Genomic DNA, 16,727 nt, shown 5'->3' with positions numbered 1-16,727 from the left:
ATAAAAATGCCAAAATATTTTTCATGGAAGAAAATTTCTTTTACCCTAGTTTCTTTTTTCAAATTTAAAGTTGATGAATATGCATATTTTAAAATGTATTCTACCCTTTTATTGCATTAACTTGACACAGACTTTTTAAAGAAAGCTAATAGCCATTCATAGTTACAAAATAAGGTAATTAGAACCTTGTAAACCCTTGGTTTAAGAAGAGTATATTTTGGATTCTTTGTCTATTATGAAAGTGAGACAGCTAGCCAGAAAATTTTAATCAGATATGATTTTGTTTTATGTAGAAATAGATAAAATTTACAGTCTGCCGCGGGGGGGGGGGGGGGGGGGGTTGTCCTTCATTTCAGTGCCTTCGTTTGCCCAAAGCCATGTACATTGAGACTAGCTTTTCAGGAAAACTAAGGCATTTTAGCTTCCTCTGCACTAAAAGAAAAATGAAGTCATGTTTTCTATATTAGACTGCCAAAATTAGCAAAGTAGACCTAGCAGTCATTTAATCGGAAATTACACAAATTACCCATTTCCTAAATATTCCATTTTATTGATAATTTTCTTGTAATAATTATATTTTATTTGAGAACTGCTGAGTAGCATATCAAATATATGATTGTGGAATAAGATAGAGTCACAGAAGCTCAGCTATGGTCAGTGTAGATGTGTCTGCCTATTTAACAAAGGAGGTTCACAAAATAATAGGTGTGGTGGGTTTTTTTGTTTGTTTTGTTTTGTTTCCCCCCCCCCCACCCCCGTCTTTCCTGAATTCCAATAGAACAGGCTGTATATAATAGGCCACAACCAGTTGATAAAGTACGAATCAGAGACAGAAAAGATGCAGTGGAAGCATACCAGCTTGCCCAGCGTCTGCAGTCTATGGTAAGCTGTCATCTCTCTTACTCAATGATCTGTCCATATTACTTCTTACACTGTTCAGTGAAGCATACCTACTTCTCTTTAGCTGTTTAAACAAATGGCCCATTTAGTGGAAAAACATGTTTTCTCTTGGATTTCACCGTAGCCATTCACTTTTCTGGCTTCCATTCAATTTCATGTTGATTTGTCAGGAAAACAAACTAAAAAACCCTTGGAATTCACTGGCAAACTTACGGAAGCATAATATTTTGCTGAAGTGGTCTTGTGCTGCTTGGTTTTGATTTATAAATTTAATGTGTCTTTTAAAACTATACAGTTCGGTTCCCTTTTCTTTTAGTTATTTTTGTTTATTCTTTTAAAATTCTTACCTTAAGAATCAGCTTTTTAGGGCCGGGCGCGGTGGCTCACGCCTGTAATCCTAGCACTCTGGGAGGCCGAGGTGGGCGGATCGTTTGAGCTCAGAAGTTCGAGACCAGCCTGAGCAAGAGCGAGACCCCATCTCTACTAAAAATAGAAAGACATTATATGGACAGCTAAAAATATATATAGAAAAAATTAGCCGGGCATGGTGGTGCATGCCTGTAGTCCCAGCTACTCGGGAGGCTGAGACAGGAGGATCGCTTGAGCTCAGGAGTTTGAGGTTGCTGTGAGCTAGGCTGACGCCACGGCACTCACTCTAGCCTGGGCAACAGAGTGAGACTCTGTCTCAAAAAAAAAAAAAAAGTAAAAAAAAAAGTAAAAAAAGAATCAGCTTTTTAGAATAACTAGCTCTTATTTTTTTAATTCTTGGAGTTAATGAGTTTTATAATATTTTAAAATTCATAAAAATTATTTAAAAAATAAACAATCCAACAGTTCTTCTATAAGGCAGAGTTGTAATATGATCTTGTTCATTTTGCTAATAAATTAAATTAGTAATAGGTAAGATAAATGAAAAGAAGGTCTAGATGATCGAGTAGCTAATTTTCTCCGAGTGTTTAGACTGTAAATTGTTTCTACCTAGATTTACTACCTTTAAGAAAGGATGATTTCAAGTAGAGTTGCTGGAGATGCTGCTAGTCAAACATTATCCTTGGCAACTAGTCCATTTTAAAGGCCTTAGTATTGAGGTTTACAAAACTGGATATTAGTAAAATAGTCAACTAACTTTGTAATTTTTCATTATTTATATTAACTAGGCTATCTCCTTTCTAAGGCTGAGATGGGATTATTTTGCTTCTAGTTTTCAGTATTATATCTATCTCTTCCTGTATATTCATATAAATTTTCTATAGGTGGTTGAAAGGGAAGCCATTTTCTTGGTAGTTCTTTTTGGTCTTAAAAATATTTTTGTCCTAGTGTTCTAGCTCCTAAATGATGAAAGGAAATGTAAATTTAAGAAGAAATGCAAGTAAAATACATAAAATGATCACTGATTTTTATATTTTGGATGGCCTTCCACTGCCACCACCTAGCTGCACCCAGTCTACCTGCTGCCAGTGCCCCCGCCCATAGCTCAGCATCACTGATTCATTTCTAAGCAGAGTGCTAAACTCTTGAACATAAATTAATAAAATTTAGTTAGACATTGCTGATCAGAGATTATACTATTTAAATAGATACACTGATTCTTAGATAATTGTCTTTTTTATCTTTTTTTTTTTTTTTTGAAGACAGTCTTGTTCTGTCTCCCCAGCTAGAGTGCAGTGGCATCATCATTATTCACTACAGCCTCAAACTCCTAGGCTCAAGCGATCCTGCCTCAGCTTCCCAAACAGCTGGGACTACAAGTACCTGCCACCACACCCAGCTAATTTTTCTTTTTTTATAGAGGCAGAGTCTTGCTCTTGTTCAGGCTGGTCTCGAACTCCTAACCTCAAGTGGTCCTCTTCCCTTGGCCTCTCAGAGTGCTAGGATTACAGGCACCTGGCCATCATTTTTGTTTTATGTGTTAATGTGCTGTGATTTCTTCATGTTAATCTTGTTATCTTTTGCTTTACTTTAATCTTATAACAGCGCACAAGGAGACGTAGGGTCCGAGACCCATGGGGAAACTGGTGTGATGCAAGGGACTTAGAAGGACAAACGTTTGAGGTAACTTTGATTTTTCAAATGGCTCATCCATGAAAACTGTTTTGTAAATATATTTTTGTACATCTTAATGTCATATATATTACACTTGCTTCATACGTTAACGGAAGGCGTTGGTGGTATAGTTAACTAGGAGTTTAACTCATTTCCAAACTTTGATTCTGTCTCCACATTCTTGTCTCTAGCTCAAGAATATCTGCCAGGGTGCCAAGAAATTGATATATTCAATTCATTTCATTAAACATTTATTGAATGATGTTCTAATAGACAATTTAAAATATTATTCTAAGCACTAGACATAAATTGAATTACAAATATTGAAATGTTATTTCTACTATTAAAAACTATGGGCCTAAGAGGAAACATAGACAGTGAATGTGTTTGTGTATGTGTATATATACACACATGTGCACATCCGTGTTCTAAATATATAAATTTGTGAACAACCAGTGTACTAGAATAGAAGAATGTGGGAATGTGCACATACTGGCTTTGTTATCTTGAGCAATTACTTAACCTTACTGAATTTCATGTTTTTTAATTTATGAAATGTGGATAATAATACCTGCCTTAAAGGATTATTGTAAGAAATAAATGAAATAAATTATATAAAGGTCCTAAGTACTCAATAAGCCTTGCATGTTCAACAAATGTTAGTTGTTGATCTTTCATCCTTCCCATTTCCTGCCCCCAACCTCACACTTGAGCACTATTCTAAGCATAATTATTAATACTAATTCATGGTTCCTTCCCATAAAGGACTTATATTTCTAGTAGGAAAAACAAAACCTATGGTAAATTCCATAAGGTTGGTCCCAGGAATTAATAAGGCCCCTCCGAAAGGGTTTGATCAGGGAAGATTTCACAGAACATGTGATGATTGGTTTTTTGGGGGTTTTTTTTTTTTTTTGAGACAGAGCCCTGCACCCTGTAGCTCACTGCTACTTGAAACTCCTGGGCTCAAGCGATCCTCCTCCCTCAGCCTCCTGAGTAGCTGGGACTAATGTTTTTCTATTTTTAGTAGAGACAGGGTCTCACTCTTGCTCAGGCTGGTCTTGAACTCCTGAGGTCAAGTGATCCTCCTGCCTCAGCCTCCCAAAGTGCTAAGATTACAGGCATGATCCACCACGCCTGGCCTAGAAGATGTGATGTTTGATCTGAAGGATCAGTAGAAGAATCTCGAAAAGTAGATGAAAGCATTCCAGGCTGAGGAAGTGGCATAAGCAAAGGTGCAAACATGGGAAAATGCTAGATATATTCTGAAAGAGGTGCATAGTTCATTTGGGCTCGAGTGTCGGGTTGTTAGTAGAAATGGAATGAATAGAGAGTTACTTTGTTTTATAAACACTTATAAGGGCTTACTATATGTCAGACTCTATTGTTACTATTTTGTAAACACTAACCCATTTAATTTTCACAATAACAACATGGCATTGTTATTACTATTTTTGTTATTATTTTTAAAGATGAGGCAACTAAACCATGAAAGCTTTAGAACTTGCCTAGGGTCACCCAGCTAGTAAATAGCAAAACTAGGCATTCCATCTCCAGAATCTGTATTCATAATCATTACTTTGTAATGTCTCTCAGTTGTAAAAGAAAACTTAACACAGTAGACTTTGGTGAGTAGAAATGGGAAATAAGAGAAAAGACTGGTGATTCTGAGGTTTTCAAGTCTGGGTGGCTGGTACCATTGATTGAAATGGGCAAGTCTATCTTTTGAAACAATTTTTTCAAAATATTCGACATTTCTATTAGTAGCAAAAAGAAAACACGTCTGTATCAGTTTAGTCTGTCTTGTTCTCACTTGCCCCTAAATTTGGTTTTAAAGCACTATTTTTATTCTGCCTCTCAATAGTTGATAGATTCTTTGATCAACTGGTATTTTGTTTTAGCATCTCTCTGCTGAGGAGTTGGCAAAAAGAAGAGAAGAGGAAAAATGCAGACCTGTTAAATCTCTAAAAGTGCCAAGACCAACAAAAAGGTATAGTGTTATGTTTATAAGTATGATTTTTTTTTCAACTTATCACATGGCTAGAAAGTGTATGGAAAAAATACCTAATAGCTACATTATACTGTTCATATTAAGTTAAAAAGAAATACTACTAAATTTTTTGAAATTTTTTATTTCACTGATTATCAATTTGTAAGCCTTGAATAAACATTTTAAATTTGTTCAGATTCAGTGAACATAGGATACAACATATTTACAACGTGTTGTCATTTGGTGGTCATTTAACTTTAGACATGGACAGGTAATCTCATGAAATAACTTGATTCTCTGTTTGATGGATACTAATTGTTAGTAAGCCCAATAATTGCCTATTTCTAGTCCTTTAATTTCCCATTCTCTGTAGCTCCTCAACAAACATTGACAGCAGTTCATGGTTCTTAAATCCTCTGAGATGTTCTTCTGCTATTTATTTTCTCATCTATCTGGGCCTTTAGTTTCTTTTTTGTTGTGTTGATTAAGCACTTTCTACTTTATAGGTCTTCTTTGTTTAACAGATATTTTTGAACATCTATATTTAATATATGTCAGGCAATATTCTTGGGATACAGTGTTAAGCAAAACAGAATATCTGTTCTCTCAGAGCTAACAGTCTCTTTGGTTGACTAGGAACTGAATTATCCTGCTCTTTACCAGTTGTGTTAACATGAACATATTCCTATGTGCTTTTCTTTCCCTGAACATAGCCTAACAAAACCTTTTTTTTGTTCTTAATATATTTCTCAAGCCTTGATTCTTTACTGGTCAAAGATTTTTGAACTTTTCTCTCAGATTTTTTTTTTTTTTTTGAGACAGAGTCTCATTCTGTTGGCCGGGCTAGAGTGCCATGGCGTCAGCCTAGCTCACAGCAACCTCAAACTCCTGGACTCAAGCAATCCTCCTGCCTCAGCCTCCCGAGTAGCTGGGACTACAGGCATGCGCCACCATGCCCGGCTAATTTTTCTATGTATATTTTTAGCTGTCCATATAATTTCTTTCTATTTTTAGTAGAGATGGGGTCTCGCTCTTGCTCAGGCTGGTCTCGAACTCCTGAGCTCAAACAATCCGCCCGCCTCGGCCTCCCAGAGTGCTAGGATTACAGGCATGAGCCACCGCGCCCGGCCTTCTCTCAGATTTACACATGCTTTTTTATCTAGCCTTGCCTAGGTTTTCTCCTTTTCATCTCTTTTTACTTTTTCATTTTAAAATAAGAGCTTATCACAGGACTTTCTAATACATTAATTTCTTTAGCAGAACTGTTTGTCATTCATTCATTCAAAAAAATATTTATTGAGTCCCTACTCTATAGTGGGCACATTATTGTACTTACAGAAGTGTTTTTGAAAAACTTCCATCTTTCTTGAACTTTCTTTCAGATCTTATGTCAGGGAATTAGTTACATTTTCATTGAACTTTTTGGAACCTGCTTTTAGTGTAGATCAGTGGTCCCCAATTTTTTTGGCAGCAGGGACCGGTTTCATGAAAGACAATTTTTCCACGGAAGGTGGGGGCAGGGCAGAGGCGGAGCTCGGGCAGTGATGTGATGCAAGTGATGGGGAACAGCTGTAAATATAGATGAAACTTCACTGACTCACCACTGCTCACTCCTGCTGTTTGACCTGATTCCTGACAGGCCACAGAGTTGTACCGGTCTGTGGGCTGGGGGTTGGAGACCTCAAGTGTAGAACATACATTTGGTGGTTTCTCTTTGGATGTTAAAGGAAATTAAGACAACAGAATAACTTTCTCTCAAAGTTCCTAGTTTGTTTTGTTTTGTAAAAACAATGCTTCATTTGAAAGGGTTGATGGAATGTCGTAAGAAATTATCTTAGTTTAATGTTTTTCTCATTCAAACAGAATTTGGGTTTAGGTTATTGATACATGCTTTCAAATTTGTGAATAAATGTTATTTTATTAATCTTATTGAGATTATATTAAAAATGATTTTTTTTTCTTTTTTAGCTCATTTGATCCCTTCCAGCTGATACCTTGTAATTTTTTCAGTGAAGAAAAGCAGGTACTATTTATGTATTAATGAATGACCATAAAAAGTGCCCATTGCTGTCAGACAGGAAAAACTTATCTTTATATGTGCAAGATATATATATGTGAAAAGGCTGGATGAGGCCAAGAATATTAAGGGTCAGATGAGTGATACAGATGGAAAATAAGAGAATTTCTCCCTACTGGGGTTGTGAATGGTAATTTTTAAAAGTCCAGTTTGCTCTGAGCCTTGATTAGTGCTAACAGTTTGGTGGGGTAGTTAAAGGAGAAAAGGGTGGACATTTCATTTGGGGAGAATAAAATCTCTATTTTTATGCTCCCCCACTTTTTTTTTTTTATATTTCAGGAACCATTTCAGGTGAAAGTGGCTTCAGAAGCACTTTTAATAATGGATTTGGTAAGGATAATCTATTGTGTTTACTTAGTTATTCTGATTTCTATTCTTGTGTATTTTTATTGCAGGCATAAGACAGAGTATGGAAGACGTGTATTTTGGATCTTAACTATCCTCTTTTACAAGGAATCTAAAAATAAGTCTTTTCTTTTGGAGAAAAGCCAAACAATTGCATGTTTCCATATTTTAGAGAAAATAAATTAATGTGAGTTTTTGCAGACTGTTTATCATCATTAACCTTATTTTCATTTCCTAATATCTTGTGTCTGCTGCCTTTTAGATCACCGAAACAAAGCCCAAGTCCTGTAATTAGGAGATTCCTTGTTTGCACTCAATTTCCCATACCTCCAACAGTTTTGTGTTCCTGTGCGATGTTTTCCTGTAGAGGGACTCAGTGATTTTTACTTTTTATCGTTATACCTCTCCTGAACAGGGAGAGCAAATGGTGTTTTCAGTTTGTGAGTGAAAAGGTAGAGTCTGGGAGTGTTGTAGTGTTTGGTTGAAAGCTTCTCAGCCGGCAGTGAAGATAGACCTGAAATCTTAGCATGTAGTTTTTCTTGTGTGCTACTTAATTTTAGAAAAGCATAATTACCATACTTGTAAATGACTCTCGTATGATAAGTGAGTTTTATTTTGGTTTTTTGTCAGGTGAGTTTGTGCATTTGGGCTAAGTGTGTCTTGTATTTCTTTTAGCATGCTCATGTTTCTATGGCAGAAGTGATTGGTCTGTTAGGAGGAAGATACTCAGAAGTTGATAAAATAGTTGAAGTAAGTTCTCTCTTTAAAAAAAAAAAAATGTTTTAATTATTATTTAGTCCTGCTTTCATACCAAATATTTTTATAAAATTCAATGAGTATAATTAAAATATAGACTTTCCTTAGGATATGTGTGAGAATATGCAAATGTAGCAAGTTATAAATTCCCAGAAGTGACTTAAAATTCCTTATACTGAGCACCTGTTTCTTTTTACCACCAAGAGAGAACACTGCCAGGCCTTGGCTCCTCATTACCTTTACCAACAAAAAGCGATACCTCCTAAGAGGCCAGAACTATGTACTAACACTTGTAGTTGAAAGTTAGTATACATCATTCTGTTGCAGTTACTGTCATAAGTAATAGGAGTCATTGAAAAAATACCTTTGTACAGGTATTATGTAAGCTGACCTGGAAAACTAACAATTATTATGACCGTGTTTGGATAGAAAAAGGCATGCTAAGTTCCTAGCATACAATCATACTTTTGGAATATAAGTCATTTGCAAGTTACAGGCTGCCTACGATGTAGTCAAATAAAAGTCTTGGCCTTGAAAAATTTCTGTTTCTATGTATGAAAGAATTGAAACATTAAAATAACAGAATTAACAAGATTTTGGTATAATCATATGAGAATCAATCCATCTTAGGTCTGTGCAGCAGAACCATGTAACAGTCTGAGTACAGGACTACAGTGCGAAATGGATCCTGTATCACAAACACAGGCCTCAGAAACCTTGGCTGTTAGAGGCTACAGTGTTATTGGATGGTATCATTCTCATCCTGCGTTTGACCCTAATCCTTCCTTACGAGATATTGATACACAAGCTAAATATCAGGTATGTTTGTAGGTATTATGTGTGTATATTCTGTAAGTGATTGCACATCTACCACACCCCCATTGCTTTCTATTAAATAAACTTTTAACAGTTTTAGTATTGCATTTCTAATATTCTTTATATGTGGGGTTTTGAAAGAACTCGCCTTTTTTTCTGATTGCAAGAGTAATGACCTTGTTTAAGGTCATTATTAACTAACTATTTTTAAATACTCTCAGAGCCTTTAAAAATTGATGGGAAAGACCAGGAAAAGGACTAGGGATAACTGAAATAATCAGAAACATAATGTATTTTTCATCTCTGAAAAAAAGTTTTCTTTTATTCTCTGATTTTATGTTTGATACATGAATGTTTTTTTTTTTTTTTTTGTTGAGACAGAGTCTCACTTTGTTGCCCAGGCTAGAGTGAGTGCCGTGGCGTCAGCTTAGCTCACAGCAACCTCAAACTCCTGGGCTCAAGCGATCCTACTGCCTCAGCCTCCCGAGTAGCTGGGACTACAGGCATGCGCCACTATGCCCGGCTAATTTTTTCTATATAGATTTTTTTAGGTGTCCATATAATGTCTTTCTATTTTTAGTAGAGACGGGGTCTCGCTCAGGCTGGTCTCGAACTCCTGACCTTGAGCAATCCACCCGCCTCGGCCTCCCAGAGTGCTAGGATTACAGGCGTGAGCCACCGCGCCCGGCCTTCATACATGAATGTTTTTGCTGTAGGCAGCTATTTGTACATTATTACCATTTGATAAGTATTACAGCTATAGGACAGTGAATATGATTAGTAAATATATTCACGGCAAATGTAGGTTTTGCAGGCCACATGATTTTTTTTTTACAGGTCATTGGGTTGAACACATACTGGCCTGAAAAATTTACAGTGTGAAATGAGTATAGAAGGCATTTCCTTTAGTTGCTGTCAGGATGTGAAGTTTTTAATGTACCTTTTTGTTTCACTTTCCCCCATTAGATGTCTAAAATGTTAGTATGGATAAATACTGACTTTTAAATTAATATAGTTGAAACTAATTATACTTTTCTTGTAATTGTAGAGTTACTTCTCCAGAGGAGGTGCAAAGTTCATTGGAATGATTGTTAGTCCCTATAATCGAAACAATCCCTTACCATATTCTCAGATTACCTGCCTGGTTATAAGTGAGGAAATTAGCCCAGATGGCTCCTATCGTAAGTTTTCAACAAAAATAACTTCATCCTATTTCTGCCCTCATTTCCTTGAGTTTTACAAATCAGAGAATTTACAACTATTCACAAGTATTTAATGGAAAAGTTTATACCCTCAACTAAGGAATTTCTGTTTGGGTGTCATCTAGTACAGCCACCCTCTTCCCTTTCATAATATCCTGCTATATTCAGGTCTCCACTGTGTTATCATGGCCACTGGGCAAAAGAATTAAAACATGGAGAAAAGTTAGGGCCAAGCAGTGTGTATGCTAGGCACTCTAATAAACAGAACAGTCTCTTTGCTCATGAAAATTTTTTATAAATGCAAACTGGCTTTCTCTGTGATGGAATACAAATGAAAAAAAAAACGACCACCAGCTCTCCATCACCTCCCAGTTTAAGATCATTATTAATTAACTCTATTTTTGTATCTCTTAGTTCCCATTCTACTTCAAGAAAGAATTTGGTTGGCATAGCCCATCATCTGACTTGGTTGTTCTGAGGTTTATATGCACTTGTGGTCCCATCATTTCTGACTGGATAGGGAATTAGTACAGCCATCTAGGAAAAGGAAGGGAGGTGGATAGAAAGGAAATGATTGGAAGAAACAGTAAGCATCTCTAGGATATTTATTCTCTCCTCTTTATCCTTACTACCATTGTTACAGTTCAGGCACTCTTCTGGACACCGTTACTGCACTTACCACATTGCACTCTTGCCCATTAGATGCATGAGCTCTTTCTAGGTAGATACTATATTATATTTGTTTTTCTATCCTATTTCTAGCACAAGGTCTGGTATAAAGTAGGTACTAAATGAATGTTTGTTTAATAATTAATTTTTCTTCATTCTTAATGATCTCACTTGGATGCCTTCTATTTGGTAAAGACTTCCAGCACTACCCGGACGGTGTTTGTTATTAGTTGCTCAATTCTTTGTACGTTTGCAATATTGTTTTTCTGCTTTCATAGTTGCTTTTGTCGTTTAATGTAATTTGTCTACTTAGCAAGTTGTGTTAAACTGAGCACCTGAAGAACAGGAACTATGTTTTGGTCTTACTTGTCTTTGTATCCGCAGTATCACCTAATCAATTGCCTTGCATCTAGGAGGTGGCTAACACTCTGTGGGTTTTTATTGAACGGATAAAACTGGCATTAGCTTTAGTCCAGAATGTACATTTTGACCATAGCACATAATATACATTATTCTTTGACATTGTATAATTTTTTAAAATGAAGGATCACAATTAACTTATTCTTACTTTAAATCATTTCTTAATCTCACAGTCTGCTAGATTTTGGTAGTGAGCCTCTACTCTGATTTGACTTTAAGTTTAAATTCATTAGATTTACATTAAATTTAAAACTTAGTTTGTGGAATTCTACTTCTGGCCAAAATGAAGTAATAAGGACCTGTCTGAAACAACCAAAAAACTGGATGAAATATATAAAATAATGGTATTTAGGACACAGCATCAGGCAGCAAAGGGATATGATTGCCAAGAGATGGGAAATGAAGGAAGTGAGCCAAAATTTTCCTAGCTTACTGACTGAAGGGAGTTTCCAGGTAAGACACAGGAGGATGAAGTCACCCAAAGCTTGGCAGACTCTCTGAGGTGATGGAGGCGAGGAGACTAAGAAGACAGAGGCAGCTAAATTTACAGAACAGAGCCCCAGAGAACAGAAAGCTGAATAATAGAGAGCGAACTCTGGAGATGTGTAGAAGTTACCCCTTGAGTATTTAGCAAAACATATATCAGCACATGCGTGTGAAGAAACTAGCCCAGGCAGGGGAAAGAACCACTTGAAAGGATTGGAGGGAACCGTACACGATGCTCACATGAGCTACCATTGGACAACAGCACAAGGTATTCTGTGTTACCGTCATTGCAGAAAACTGTTGACCAGAGCTGCCTTATAAATGACCGTCTACTGTTAACACTGCGTATCAGATCTCAATCCTTTAGTCCTTTGCTCCTCATAGGAATCCTCTGGGTACAAGAATTAAGGTTTATTAGAAGCCATGTTGTACCTTGTACTACAGTACTTTTAATTCAGGTCCTATCTTTAAAATATCTCTAATAGAATAGGTAAGTGTTTTCTGTACAAGCAGGAAGTACACTTAATGATTAATTTTCTTCTGATATTTTAGTGGATAAAAATATTCTGTATAAAAGGAAACTTTTACTGACTTTATTGCCTTTTCTTAACTTAGAGAAGTATTCTTACTCATACCAAAGAGAACTGTATGTAGTTTGTGTTTGTGTGGTTTTCATCAGCACAGACTGCAAATGCATTATTTTCTTTGCTTTGTTTCTATTTTCAACTTTCATTAAGAGTAGGAGTCACTCAATTGGATTCAGATCCTAGTTGTAACATTTATTGGTTATTACCTTGGGCAGATTACTCTTTCATTCTCCTTTGCTACATCTGTAAAATGAGAAAAAATTACTAAATATCTTGCTTACAGGGCGGGTAGTTACAGGGACTGTCAATAATGTGTGTAAAGTGTTTAGCAAATAATAGGTTTTCAATACGTAGTTACTATTATAGCCAGTATCTGTGCTTCGTAGGTAATCTAAACATGTCAAGTAAGTGATTTTTATCACCAAAAGGAGTTTGCTTAGTGTCCCTTGTACTACATAATGTGTCACTCTTTGTAAGTTTTTGGAGGAGAGGAGAATTGAGAAATGAAATGAAAAAGATCAGTCATCATCAGGATTGCTGTCTCCTTCCCTTCCAAACACCTGAAAACATGAAAAAAAAAAAGCCATTTTAGAGCTTGACAACTAACCTATGCTTTGTTTCATTGTGAGGAAATATACTTATGGTTCCCTCCCCCCCGCCTTTTTTTCCCTTTGCCTTCTGATTTGCTGGCATCTTTTTACTTGAAAACCCTTAGTATGGCAAAAACCCGATTGTAAAAAGTTAAGAGGACAAACTCTCAAACCAGACTACCTAGGTTCAAATCCTGCCTCTACCTCTTCTGTTATGATCACAAACAGACTAACCGTTCTGTGACTCAGGATCTTAATAAAAAAAAAATGAGGACAATAATGGTAGCTACTTCATTTATTAATAAGTGATTTCACATATGTAAAGCACCTAAAGCCTGGCACACATTATGTTATTATGATTGGCCTTTGGTAATGAATCAGCTGAGCTTTTCTTTTAATACACTGTAGAAACACTTACCTGAAGATCTTGAAGGTTATGTGAGAAATTGTTAAGGTGGCTGATTGTTTGATATTTTTTCCTTTCCAGCTATATGTATGATGCCTACTCCTCGGGCTCTTTTCCTCCAGAGTTGAGCGTGACAGCTTTGACTCAAGTTCAGTTGCCACCTTCCCAGTTAATCTTATTCCCTGTCTAGTCTTAGATTAGCCCCTCTAGGAATGTGGAATGAGTATGGGCTCAGAAGTCAGGCAGACCTGCCAGTATTTAACATCCAAACTCTGCCACTTTGCCAGCCTGAGCACATTATTTAACCTGTCTCAGCTTCCGTTTTCTCATCTGTAAAATAGGAATAATGCTGCCTACCTTATGGCATTGTTGTAAGCTTAATAACCTGTGTTTATTAAAAAAAGCAAAACCCACCCCCCAAAAAAACCTTATCACTAGGAGGATGGTATTATAATATGTCTTGGTTTGCCTATGACGGTCTCAATTTAAGCCCTTGGTTCTGGCATAATTATTAATATTGCTCCCTTTCTCTGAAAAAGTCTCTTCGTTTGGGTGGTAAATATATGATCATCCTACCTCTCAGTGCCTTGCTTAGAATTCTCATACAAAAATGGCACTTTTACTTTTCTTTATTATTATTAATAGCTTGGCATTAATACGCTTGGTAGACCAAATACAGTCAGGCAATAAATATTTAATGAATGCCCACTATGTTTAAAGTGCTCTTCAGCTGGTCTGCCAAGTTGTAGTTATAAAAACGCTGAAGGGAATTTTAAGTATGATTAAAAAGAGATTGGAGATTTAAGAAATAGTTGATGAAAATGTGCTTTTTTTATGGTTTTCTAGGCTTACCTTACAAATTTGAAGTACAACAGATGTTAGAAGAACCTCGGTGGGAATTAGTGTTTGAAAAGACAAGATGGATAATAGAAAAATACAGGCTGTCCCATAGGTATGTGCTGAGTTTGAGATGGTTTCACATCTGCAGTGTTTCTCATTAAATTATGTTTCAGAGAAAACCCAAGTTAAATATAAAATTGTGATGTATGGCATCAGTGATAGTTTATTACAAAACTGATTAGTTTGTTTCATCAGTTTGTTTTCATATTTCTTCCTACAGCAGGGTCCCCATGGATAAAATCTTTCGCCGGGATTCTGACCTGACTTGTTTGCAGAAAGTAAGCTGCCTTCATTTTAATTGGATCCATTGTTCACAGATTCTAAAGCTATTCATCTTGATGTGTTTTCCCATGATGCCTAATGCTTTGTGGATAATTTTCTGTATATTTCTTTTATTGCCTTTTCCTTTCTAAAATTAATTTCTAGGAGATAATTAGTAATGTGTTTTGTTGCCCAAGCTTGCACATAGAAAAAATACTATTTTAGAATAAATTTGTCAGTGTTGGCTGATAAATTTCTTAGCAGATTATTATTATACACAATAGAGAACATTTTTCTCATGTTATTCAAAAGTACCATGTTTCCATCTCAACCTTAACAATTAATCATTTTTAAGAATGATAGTATAAATCTAACAATTAAATTTAAATGGTCATTTTATTTAACTTTCTAGTAGAAAATAAGAGTTTTGAATTATTTCACTTTTATTTTTGCTTCTATAATGAGTTAAGACTAGTAGACTGGCAACATTTGTCTTTTTTTGTAGCAACTTAGGAATAGAAAGTTTAAATATATTAGGTTTCTTTTTAATATTTTTTACTCCTTTCTGTTGCATCCACTTTTTTGTGTGTGCTATTGAACAGATTATGTGCACATTTCTAAGAAAAGACTCGTGGCATGCTAATTTTGAAATGGTAGAGTCCTGCATTTGTATGTATGTAGATTTTTTGTATATATAGTATTATTTTGCTCTGTAAGTGTAACTACTTAAAAAAGGCATAAAGTCACAAATTTTCCCAAAGTAGAAAGCATCATATATACAATCTCAGTTTTGTCTTATGTAAAATGATAAAAGAACTAAACTGTGTTCCTCAACAGTGGTTTCCTACATTCCAGTTGTATGATTATTGAACAAGTTAATCTTCAACCGTGTTTAGGGAGAGTGTGTGTCGCTTGAGCATTAGGAAATGTGAGGTTTGGAAAGGGATGAAGTAGTGATGGTAATGCAAACCTTATTATGCTTTTTATGTACTTAAATATAGAACTTTTCTTTTCTACTAGCTTTTGGAGTGTCTGAGGAAAACTCTGAGCAAAGTGACCAATTGCTTCATTGCTGAAGAATTCCTGACTCAAATAGAAAATTTATTCCTTTCTAATTATAAAAGCAAGCAAGTGAATGGAGTGCCTGAAGAAAACTGTACAAAGGAATTGTTAATGTGATTATTTTAAAGTAAGACATTTTAATCTTGACATAATAGATCCTGCTTTCAAAGTTAGAACCTTGAAATTATTGTAATTTAGTGAACAGTGGCACAGCTTTGGTATTTTTTTCTCTAGTTCACAAAATCCAGGCTTTGCTACATGTAAATCTTGTGAAAAGAAGACATATGGACTTGTTTTCATATTATCAGAGTGTTCTGTAAACCAGGGTCCACTGCAGTGTTCCAGTCCTTTATTAAGCAATGCTGTGAAACTTACAAGGGTGGTCTGCTTTACTTTTGTATTCAGCTTGACAAGTAGAATATGTCTCTAAGTCTTCTCTGAACTAGCCATTTCTTATGTTCCACTTTGGTATTCATATCTCATTCAGAAGCACTTCTGGCCAGGTGCAGTGGCTCATGCCTGTAATCCCGAACACTTTGGGAGGTTGAGGCCAGGAGTTGGAGACCAGCCTACGCAACATAGAGAGACCCCATCTCTACAAAAAATTTTTTTAAAAATTAGCCAGGCATGTGGTACATGCCTATAGTCCCAGCTACTCAGGAGGCTGAGGCAGGAGAATCGCTTAAGCCCAGTAGTTCAAGGTTACAGTGAGCTATAATTGGATTATTGCACTCCAGCCTGGGCCACAGAACGAGACTCTGTCTCTAAAAAAAAAATATTTTTTTAAATAAAAATTTAATGGAAAAAAACAAGCACTTCCACTCTCTCCATAAGTCCTGATGAGATTTGTTTATGGTTGCAAATGAGATATGGATGGGTGATCACTGAGATAAAATCAATATGGCTGAGAACTACTGATTAGTAAATCTAACGATATGCTATAGGGGGCCAGGAGGCATAAGGAGAAAATCTTGAAAACAGAGGAGAGACCTAAAGGAGAGAATCAAATTACCAGTTTTTAGTCATAGATAATTTGTTTCCATTTTATTTTATAGCAACAATACTATAAGATAGGCCATTTTCTCAGATATCTGAAATGTTTTTTTATGGATTTCACACACATAAAATAATTAGCTTCAACTATATGTCCATTTACATCAGTGTGTGTAGTAAAACCTCATTTAACTGGAACATGGGTAATCATAACCCTTGAACTG

General features: G+C 35.9%; 1 protein-coding gene across 1 annotated transcript in view; it reads left to right on the top strand.

Moving 5' to 3' along the window:
* MYSM1 (Myb like, SWIRM and MPN domains 1) overlaps positions 1-16,515 on the top strand; it is a 36,550-nt gene extending 20,035 nt beyond the window's left edge. Inside the window, exons 10-20 of the mRNA XM_069478001.1 lie at positions 779-882; positions 2,875-2,952; positions 4,845-4,933; positions 6,902-6,956; positions 7,290-7,340; positions 8,031-8,105; positions 8,742-8,930; positions 9,976-10,108; positions 14,134-14,239; positions 14,408-14,465; positions 15,469-16,515. Coding sequence (XP_069334102.1) covers positions 779-882; positions 2,875-2,952; positions 4,845-4,933; positions 6,902-6,956; positions 7,290-7,340; positions 8,031-8,105; positions 8,742-8,930; positions 9,976-10,108; positions 14,134-14,239; positions 14,408-14,465; positions 15,469-15,627 — 1,097 coding nt within the window. The 3' untranslated portion in view covers positions 15,628-16,515. The remainder of the gene's footprint in view (positions 1-778; positions 883-2,874; positions 2,953-4,844; positions 4,934-6,901; positions 6,957-7,289; positions 7,341-8,030; positions 8,106-8,741; positions 8,931-9,975; positions 10,109-14,133; positions 14,240-14,407; positions 14,466-15,468) is intronic.
* The last annotated feature ends 212 nt before the right edge of the window (positions 16,516-16,727 follow it).

This window comes from Eulemur rufifrons, chromosome 8 (assembly GCF_041146395.1).
Source record: "Eulemur rufifrons isolate Redbay chromosome 8, OSU_ERuf_1, whole genome shotgun sequence".
Classification (NCBI taxonomy): Eukaryota; Metazoa; Chordata; class Mammalia; order Primates; family Lemuridae; genus Eulemur; species Eulemur rufifrons.
This window is presented reverse-complemented; position numbering and strand designations above follow the sequence as displayed.